Source organism: Homarus americanus, unplaced genomic scaffold (genome assembly GCF_018991925.1).
Source record: "Homarus americanus isolate GMGI-L3 unplaced genomic scaffold, GMGI_Hamer_2.0 scaffold40248, whole genome shotgun sequence".
In the NCBI taxonomy this organism is placed as follows: Eukaryota; Metazoa; Arthropoda; class Malacostraca; order Decapoda; family Nephropidae; genus Homarus; species Homarus americanus.
In genome coordinates, this window is record NW_024712526.1 from 6913480 (window position 1) to 6924435 (window position 10956).

Here is a 10956-nt window from a genome sequence, read left to right on the forward strand (position 1 = left end):
ATTTTATCAAGAGATAGGTAATTGGGTTGTCAACACTGATAACTGGCAGACAAACCTCGCTCTTGTAACTTGACGCTAAACGGACAAATAGAAACGTTCGGTTGTCTCTGAATAAATATATAAATTAATATGTCAGTCGTATCTGCCGACTTGAATTAATGTTAATCACTTAATATCGAGACTTAGGTTTGCTTTCCTCACACAAACCCTGGCTGGCTCTTGGGGTTGCCGAGGAACCGCCAGACCACCGCTGGGTGCCCGTGCCCCTGGGGGCTTTCAGACGACCATTGCCAGTTCATGGGTGGGGCAACCCTCACTGTGTCCCCAGGTGGCTGACACCCCACCACACAGTACAGATGGCCACAGCGTGTCTGTTATTAATATCTGCCCTTACTTGGCGCCTCGTGTAAAGTGACGACCACTTGCATACCCGTAAATAAACTCATGGCAAGGAAGCTCCCCCACATTTCCCGGCACCGAGATTTTTTTTATGCAAACTTAATTGGAAACAGACTTTTGTATGGTAGTGGATAAGAGAGTTGTTGTAACAGTATTATATATATGACTGCCTTTCACTGGAGGGCACATAACTCCTGCAGGTGTGTATATCCCCAGTATTGGTCGCTGCTTGTGATATAGAAAAATAGCGAAATTCATGGAAGATGCTTCGGCTGGTTAAACAGTAATGCCCGTTTAATCGTAGACCAACTAATTGAACTTCATTTCCAATAGAGTCAAGGCTCGTATAAAATATCCTGTTCATCGGTGAGTGGAGCTTGAAGTTAGAGCCGGGAGACCATGAAGTGAAAAATATCAACAACAGCATACAATTGACGGCTTGAGAGACGACAGTACCCGTCCCATCAACACTGAATGACGGGGTAAAGGTGAAATTACTGTATACTGTCGACTCTGCGTACGAGAATATAAATTTGGTTGTTCTATATTTTTGTGTGTAAACAAATAGTGCTTAAAATAGAACAAGAATGCATGCGTTAAACAGTGAGTGAACGAGCGGCATGTGTGGCTGTAGAAAAACCCAAGACTCATATAGTTTTCATTATCCTTAGTTCTCGTGTTGAAGGTTTTAGTGTTTTCGTTGTAGCTAGTTCGTGCCTCTTGGGTCTACAAGGCTACGAGAGAATATGTGTTGACTCCGTGCTTGGCGACGTGATGTCTCCATGCCTGGCGACGTGATGACTCCATGCCTGGCGACGTGATGACTCCATGCCTGGCGACGTGATGACTCCGTGCCTGGCGACGTGATGACTCCGTGCCTGGCGACGTGATGACTCCGTGCTTGGCGACGTGATGTCTCCATGCCTGGTGACGTGATGTCTCCATGCCTGGCGACGTGATGACTCCATGCCTGGCGACGTGATGACTCCATGCCTGGCGACGTGATGACTCCATGCCTGGCGACGTGATGACTCCGTGCCTAGCGACGTGATGACTCCATACCTGGCGACGTGATGATTCCATGCCTGGCGACGTGATGACTCCGTGCCTAGCGACACGTTGACCCCGTACCTTGCGACACATCACCTCAAGACCACATCCAACACTGGCACTACGGGGTTAGATAAAAGATCTTTCTCTCATGCGTTTCTGCTTCAGTGAGCAGTGGACGATATTCTCTCTTCTCTCAAGGCAAAATCCGTGACCCACTGAAGCAGTTGTCCACAAGCTGGCAGCGCTTACGTGACCGACCCTCGTCAGTATACTGTGATCACTTAAGAGCTTCCTCCGGCCAATGATAATTTATATAATTCATAATTCATTTGCTTATAAATCAGTTCCAGTGGCAGACTTTTACTCGGTTTATCATAGTTATTTGTTTATTTGTAAATATTACGACCACAACACTGACCACCATCCATAAGGTCTTGGCGGATGCAATTTGCCAGAGGTGTTTTATGTAGAATATAAAGCACCGTTTGAAGTTGACCACCGTCCTGCCTTGTCACATCTAGACGACGGTGATAGGAAGAAAAAACGTGGGTGGTGGGTAGGAGGAAGGGGCGGGGGCTGGGCACGTGATTGGAGGGAGGCCAAGGGACGGGGATCAGTGTGTGGTGTGTCCTTCAGTAGATACCAACATGTGTGTGTGTGTGTGTGTACCCCTGAGTGACGTTTCAACCATCCTTTACGACACTTCCACCTGTTTGATTTTGAGATGTTAATGTAATTAGTGCATATAGGTGAGCAAGGGGGGGCAGAGGGACCTTCAACCCACTCTGCTGCCGTACCCTTTAACTTAGAATGATGGTGTACTGTTTGTATCTGTAAACTTTGTGAATTGTTTGTTGGTAAATTATGGCAACATCAACTAAAATCCTATAGTGTTTCATAATATATGGTCGCTTAGTAGGAAGTGTTGATTCTATTACCCACCTAAATTGGCCGTCTCGACGCCACCCTCATAAAAAAAATCTTGACTTTAACCCCTTTGAGGACGATGATTTAACCCTTAACGACGATGATTTAACCCTTAACGACGAAGATTTAACCCTTAACGACGAAGATTTAACCCTTAACGACGATGATTTAACCCTTAACGACGATGATTTAACCCTTAACGACGATGATTTAACCCTTAACGACGAAGATTTAACCCTTAACGACGATGATTTAACCCTTAACGACGATGATTTAACCCTTAACGACGATGATTTAACCCTTAACGACGATGATTTAACCCTTAACGACGATGATTTAACCCTTAACGACGATGATTTAACCCTTAACGACGATGATTTAACCCTTAACAACGAAGATTTAACCATTAACGACAAAGATTTAACCCTTAACGACGATGATTTAACACACCGCGATTCAAAGGGTAAAACAAGCAGCCACACATGAAAATTCATCAGAAATAAATGTACCTTATCCCCACTCTGTGTACAAGAGGCCGCCAACCCTCTTTATCATCCTTCTGTGTGTAAGAGGGGCATAAGTATCTGACATATAAGAGCTGGATTGAAATAAAGTCATAATTCCCTCTTATTGTGAAGCTTACGTGACCATGAAGGTACATCTCAAGAGGATTAAATAAATACTTAAAAGTGGATCATGTTAAGATTAGACACCCCAGCTTATTTCACCTTAAGATTAACCACCCTAATCCTTACCCTACCCAACCCAACCTATCCCAACCCAACCCAAACCCAAGGTAGCTTCAGAGTGATTTTTTTTACAATAGGTGAAATAAGCAGGAAGGGAGAAGGGTTAATCTTCAGGTGATTTCTAAGAGTTATAACTGTCTTGTTACATTCAGGGGAAAAAAATTTATAAATATTAGTCTTTCCTCACCTTGACGCTCCTTCAGCCGTCAAGGTTACCAAGTGACTGGAGTTCATGGGATACTTGCCCTTAACCCCCTTGAGTCCTGAAGGGTTAAATCATCGTCGTCAAAGGGTTAAATCATCGTCGTTAAGGGTTAAACCATCGTCCTCAAAGGGTTAAATCATCGTCGTTAAAGAGTTAAATCATTGTCGTCAAAGAGTTAAATCATCGTCGTCAAAGGTGTTAAATGTCAAAAAATTGTAACGTGCAGTTTAATTACAGTATTGATATAAACAAAAATTATATTATTTATATATATATATATATATATATATATATATATATATATATATATATATATATATATATATATATATATATATATATATATATATATATATATATATATATATATAATTTTTTTTTTTTGCCCGATTTACCTAAAGTTTTATTATGGACTACTTTAGTCAACCAGGAAGTTAATTCATCTCTTCCCCTCTCTACTTCCTTCCCTCACTCCCTCATACACTTTCTCCCCGCCTTTTTTCCCATTCCTTCTCATAACCTTTTCTTCCTCTCCCCCTTCCTTCCCCTCCCCTCTCTACCCTCCCTTACCTTAACCGTTTTACCTTTAGCTACTCTTCCTTCCTTCCTAGGTGACTTGCATCAACCTGGTGAGAGTGAGAGAGAGAGAGAGAGTCAGAGGTGAAAGTGTAGTGACGTGTATATCATGTTTCAGGTGTTGCTGGTGTCAAGCAAAAAGGACCCCTGCGCGTGGCTGGTGCCTGGCGGAGGTCTGGAGGCTGGAGAGGACACCGTCACAGCCGCCAAGAGAGAGGCCTGGGAGGAGGCTGGCATCCAAGGAGACATTGCTCGCTACCTCGGTCTCTTTGAGGTGAGGCCTACAGCCAGGGCACATCCGGGGGGGGGGTTCCTTCCCTCCTTCCCAACAGATTAAATATTTTTGCTCAAAGTTAGAAAGTTAGGTTAAGCTTCGTAACATAAGTAAGTTACATAAAGAGGTAATGTTTGGTTCGATTAGTGTTTTACTTACCTTTTTTTCCTTTTATCCTCTTCACCACTGATCGGCTCGTTAGCCGCTTGGGCGATCGGTCACGTCTCTGTTACACACTGTTGGCAAGTACTGGGCATGCACCAGCTCCTGAATGTACCTGTACCTGCTCCAGTGTTAGTCAAGTCTTGTCTTCAAAGAGCTTACACTCGGTGCCGTCACAACACTTTTTGGCAGATTGTTCCAAGAGTTCACAACTCTCACTCCGAAAAAGTTTGCCCTCACAGTTTTCTGGATCTGCGGCTTCTTCAATCTTGAGCTGTGACCCCTTGTGGGGCGAGCGTCCGTCAGCTCCAAGTAAGGAGACTCGACTGAGTAGTGCCCCTTGAGATGCTTATACACCTCAGTTAGGTTGCCCCTTGCCCGTCTGTAGTATTAGCTAGGCAAGTTCAGGCGCTCCAATCTCTCAGGGTAGTTGAGGTGCCGAAGCGCAGGCACCAGTCTGGCTGCCCTCCTTTGAACATTTTCAACCAACTGACCGTCCCTAGTATATCTCGGGGACCAGACTGGGTGACAGTACTCCAGATGGGGAAACACTTCACTCTAGATATCTGAACGACCTTCTTATAAGGCCTATGAATTTATTTGCCCGATTTACCTTCTTCTCGCAATGGCCCGAGAACTTCAGCTCATTGTTAACATACACACCTAGGTCCTTCTCACATTCACTCTCAAATAGTGCAGTTTCTTCATCTTGTTGGGACATATGATACGCCTCCTTACCGTTGGTATGCCCCAGGTGCATCCTCTTACACTTCGTAGCATTGAATCTCAGCAGTCATTTCTTCGACCATTTTTGGAGCTCACAGAGCTTCTTCTGCAGCTCTTCACAGTCCGCTTGGTTTTTGATTTCCCAAAATAACTTGGCGTCATCCACAAACATTTGTATGGAGGAGTGTACAACGTCAGGCATGTCATTTATGAAACAAACAAACAACAGCGGGCCAAATACACTGCCCTGTGGTACCCCGCTTGTGACAGGTACAGATGGTGATTTCGTGCCATTGATCACCACACACTGCTTGCGGTCATGAAGAAAGTCTTCTATCCACTCTAGAACATTTCCCCGAATTCCATACCCTTCCAGTTTGATTTTCAGCCATTAGTGGGGTACACTGTTGAAAGCCTTGGCAAAATCTAGGTATATATTGTCAATATTACCGCCCCGTTCCAGAATATGGGTCCAAATATCCAATACCTTGAGCAATTGGGTTAAGCAGGAGCGCCCCGGCATAAAACCGTGTTTGATCAGTTCAGTATTTTTTTTCTTTGGGGGGAGGGGTCCCAGGCTGTGTTGAAAGATGGGTGAACTAACGAAGCTCATGTTAGTGTGTGAACAGAAGTAAACAATTGTGAACAAAGGTCACCAGCAGCTGCCATCAGTCAGCACAGTGGATCATGGCCATGGTGGTAGTGGCCCCGCACCCATTCAAGGGTCTGCCTTTTTTTCTTTTTTAGTGCGATGAAGAGGAATAATCATCACTCGACAATCAGTCAGTGTTTATAGATCATTGGCGAAGAGGATAAAATTGTAGTTATTGCCGAGTTAAAGACATAGTGAGTTCAGTCAAATTGGTTTGGGTTAAATTTGTTAGTACAGTGTACTGTATTTTCAATAGAACTTACTTTCTGAAGTCATCCTCTATGTTAATGTCACCAAAACACACACAAACTAAATCTCCTTAACTGAATATGATTTTAGCTTATCTATAGGGCATATCATAATGGTTTTTTTAAATGTTTGTGTATACTTTCATTCATCCTGAAAAAGAACTGGCTAGTGAGGTGTGTGCTGGCCACCACAAATGTGGCTTTAAATAACTCAAGGTCTTGCTTAAGGAAATATAGAAACACTGTCTTCAGCAGGATGACCCACATAAAAGTGATGCTGATTTAATGTGATATAATTTATTAAGTTAAATAGTATATAAAGAAAAGGTAGTGTGGGGTGGGAGGTTCTTAGTAAGGCATATAACAAAGAAAATCTCTTGGTAAAATATTGTTTGCATATTCAAAAGTTGATTCTGTTATCAAAAGTAATGTGCCACTTCTGCCATTCCTGTTGCTTTAAATTAAATGCACAGGGTTTTGTAACTGAGGGGAATCTCAGGGTGAAAGTAAATAAAGGAACCAAATAGACTCAGCTGAATCCAGTCAGATTCACAAAAAACGATAATTTTTATGAAGTATTCGATACCATGAAATATGATTTGATTTCTCTTCTTGCTGCTCAATAATTGTTCACTCCATGACACCACCGTTTCTGGCAGCGAATTGCTTACACAATATACTTGCTTATCCTCTTCGGCTTCAAATGAGTGTCAACAAAACTGTGGCCTTGCATACTAATGCATGCTTAGACAATGACAAAGAAAACTATCACATAATCATGTCTATTTTTAACAGGAACGGTTCAGTGATTGTTTTCTTGTCATTTGTCTGAGTGTTTTCTGGTAAGCAGGGCCACAGTCTATCTTTTAAGTGTCATTTTGGATGTCACCCGCCGTAAGAAAGACAAAACTCGTTTATTCATTGTCGTATTAACCATCATCATTGTTGTAAAAACAGTGTAAAGCTGTAAGCCCACCTTCAGTTGTATAGTAAGACAACATAATAAGGTCACCACACTTTAAAATTATGGTCACCCTGTTTTGTTTTGTTTTAGCTAAAGTTATGTTTTTACTATTATTTTACGGTGCCTAATACTATATAGTCGCATCAGGAAACTTTTTTTTCCGATCAAAAGCTAATGATCGCTCTCTGTCTTGCGTGAATTTGGCTTCCACTCGATAACATTCCATTAATGTAATATTTTTCTTCCAGGTTTGATGTCTAAATTTATTGTTACTAGATTTGCCTTAGTTTATCTTAGGTACGGTAAGTTTAACAACATATCATTGCATTTAGATCCATTATGGACATGCGGTGGTTGATGACCAGCCAGGTTTTAGCTCCATAACTAACCTTCTATACAGTACATTGTGGGCATCATTAATAGGTTTTGCTATTATCATATATATATTATACTGTATAGCCTAAAGCTAGGGGACACAAAATAGACTGAGCTTAGGACTGTCACAAGCGGAGTACCACAGGGCAGTGTGTTGGGCCCGCTGTTGTTTGTTTGTTTCATAAATGACATGCCTGACGTTATACACTCCTCCATACAAATGTTTGCCGATGATGCCAAGTTATTTCGGGAAATCAAGAACCATGCAGACTGTGAAGAGCTGCAGAAGTATCTCTGTGAGCTCCAAGAATGGTTGAAGAAATGATTGCTGAGATTCAATGTCACGAAGTGTAAGAGGATGCACCTGGGGCGTACCAATGGTAAGGAGGCGTATCATATGTCTCAACGGATGAAGAAACTGCACTATTTGAGACTGAATGTGAGAAGGACCTAGGTGTGTATGTTGACAATGAGCTGAAGTTCTCGGGCCATTGCGAGAAGAATAAATCAGGCAAATAAATTATTGGGTCTTACAAGAAGGTCGTTCAGATATCTAGATGGTCTGTCACTCGTAACGATCTTCAAGAGTGAAGAGCTTCCCATCTGGAGTACTGTCACCCCGTCTGGTCCCCGAGATATACTAGGGACTGTCAGTTGGTTGAAAATTTTCAAAGGAGGGCCACCAGACTGGTGCCTGCACTTCGGCACCTCAACTACCCTGAGAGATTGGAGCGCCTGAACTTGCCTAGCCTGTACTACAGACGGGCAAGGGGCGACCTAATTGAGGTGTATAAGCATCTCAAGGGGCACTACTCAGTTGAGTGTCCTTACTTGTAGCTGGTGGATGCTCGCCCCACAAGGGGTCACAGCTCAAGGCTGAAGAAACCGCAAGTCCAGAAAACTGTGAGGGCAAACTTTTTCGGAGTGAGAGTTATGAACTCTTGGAACAATCTGCCAGAAAGTGTTGTGACGGCACCGAATGTGAGCTCTTTCAAGACCAGACTTGACCATCGCTGGAGCAGGTTCAGGTACATTCAGGAGCCGGTACATGCCCAATACTTGCCAACAGTGCATAACAGAGACGTGACCAATCGCCCAAGCGGTTAACGGGCCAATCAGTGGTGAAGAGGATAAAAGTAAAAGTATAACATGCTGAAATCTGCCATTTACACCACTGCAACTTTTGTGTACACACCTTTCACACTTAATGCACTTTATTGAGTTTCTGCCAACAGCTTTCTTACAGACAGCACATAGCCATTTTACACTTTCCACCACAGAATCTTCACCCGTGACACAGGTTACATCAACAAATTATCTTCTAAGAATCATTGTCAAACTCAATGCTCAGTTTACATGATGTATTTTCTTGACAGTCCTTTCACCACTCTGGAGTCAAGAAGCACCGGACTGCAGTTTACATCTTTGTAGTCACAGAGGAACACACCGATTTTCCTGAAGCACGACTAGGTAAGAAAAAAAAGGAATTGAATAATTTACTGTAATAGTGAGAATATTTGAAAAATCATTTTTATAAAGGTTTTTATTTTAAGGAAATGGCTATTATTTTAGATCAGTGAATGTTTACATGTAACAAGAAGAATATAATGAAGAGTAAATGTTAGCAAGTGCATAACAATTAATTATTATTTTTATGATATCACATTCTTGGAGATATCAAATAATGAGCTTTTCCCCAAAGGTCGTCGGAGACAGTGGTTCAGCATGGATGAAGCTTTACTTCATTTGGCCCGCCACCGTCCCCTTCAAAGTGCCTACTTGCAATTCTTAATGATGTCCAAACTCAAGGTAGCAGCTGCATCCTAGAACTAGCAAGGCTGGAGACTGATTGGCTAGAGGCAGGAGGATTGTTAATCATTCAGTGTTGAGGTTAGGCAAAACATTTACATCTTTAGTTTTAAAGACTTTAAATTTTTTATAAGCTTAAGATTACATTTGTTCTGTTAAAAGTTCAAATTAAAGATTAGATTGACATCCACACTCATTAATGATATGTTTCTCAGCAATTACAAGTACATTGCTTATTGTAATTTTCCTGTAACATTTGGCTCCACTACATACTGTATTGTTATACCTAAGGTAGGGAGGAGAAGTTGTACATTATTTGTAGAATTTTTAGACAAGTAACTTTTATGAAATTCTGTACTGTACTGAACTGTGCAGACAGCCATAAGCTTTTCAGGGTCCACTCTGCAAATGTAGTAGTACAGCATACCATACATTGTTTTCTCAAATAAATACAATACTACCAGGGATTATATTTCAAAATTTCATATGATTACAACAATATTTCCTTTCATACACTAAGAGGGTTACTTTTATTTTGATCACTTCAGTACTGTATTTGCAATAGAATTTTGCTAGTAACAAATGAAATGTTGCTGGAAGAGTTAAAATTTCTCATACAGGTACTTCTCATGATTTAGCCTCACTTTGTATTATTTTTCATCTGTTTAAATACCCATGTTTTTAGGAGGTGAAAACCAACTAAAGTCAAATGTGTTTTTTCCTATAATTATATTTGGTATACTGTACTGTATAACAAAAGTTTGGTTACATAATTACATTTTTGCACACAGATTTATGCTCTGGCAGTTGTGATGACTCTGTGGATAATTAGTTTCTCAGTCATCATATTTTGATCCTAAAACATAATTTATCTGTTTCACATGACTTATAAGCATTCCTCCTAGCCCAGTCTTCTAACTCCTGCCTGTGGGAGCCAATTTTTGGACAGTTAGTGCCTTGTTCCTGAATCATAGACATCCCTCGGTGAACATATATTGTTGTATATATAATATTGTAATTATTTTTTATACTATATACTTCATGTCGGGTGCTCTTTAGTAATGAATAGATTTTCTAGTAATGAGATATTGTCATTATTTTAATCTGGATTGTTCGATGAATTCCCTTTTCATCGAAATACCAGTATTTAAACCGCCAAGTTTCTGAGCTTGTTATCGAACAACAGTTATCAGCATTCAACACTATTATTAAAGCTGCTGTTTATATATTGCACTGTACAGTATGTAGATATATATATATATATATATATATATATATATATATATATATATATATATATATATATATATATATATATATATATATATATATATATATATATATATATACTATATATATATATATATATATATATATATATATATATATATATATATATATATATATATATATATATATATATATATATATATATATATATATATACAGACACAACTCCGTTCAGAAGATTCGTTAACGAGGATTTAGTTAACGAAACCATTGTTTCAATGGGTTTTTGGGTAGTGGTTCCAGCTCACCGAAAATTTCCTAAATTCAACAAAATGGTAGAAAAGTTCACTTACTTTGAGGTGTGTATGTAGAAGGCTCCTGGATGATGATGATGGGATTTAGAATGGGGGTCGAGGAGAAGGACGAAGAGAAGGCATTGGGGTGGAAGAGAAGTCACCCCATGGCGCCATTTCACCCATAAAATTTTAGCTGTCTGGTGTAATTCAAGATTATTTTCTTTAAATCAACACTGCACTGCATTATATATTGTCAATATGTAAAATATATTTCAAAATGACCAATAATTTGCTTGGAAACACAGAAAAAA

General features: G+C 40.4%; 1 protein-coding gene across 1 annotated transcript; it reads left to right on the forward strand.

The window, feature by feature from the left end:
• Positions 1-3028: 3028 nt before the first annotated feature.
• Positions 3029-10363, forward strand: LOC121863516 (diphosphoinositol polyphosphate phosphohydrolase 1-like). Its single transcript, XM_042362200.1, has 4 exons — positions 3029-3034; positions 4028-4183; positions 8687-8780; positions 9013-10363. The coding sequence occupies exons 1-4, from the start codon at positions 3029-3031 to the stop codon at positions 9135-9137; spliced, it is 381 nt and encodes a 126-aa protein (XP_042218134.1). The 3' UTR covers positions 9138-10363.
• Positions 10364-10956: the final 593 nt, after the last annotated feature.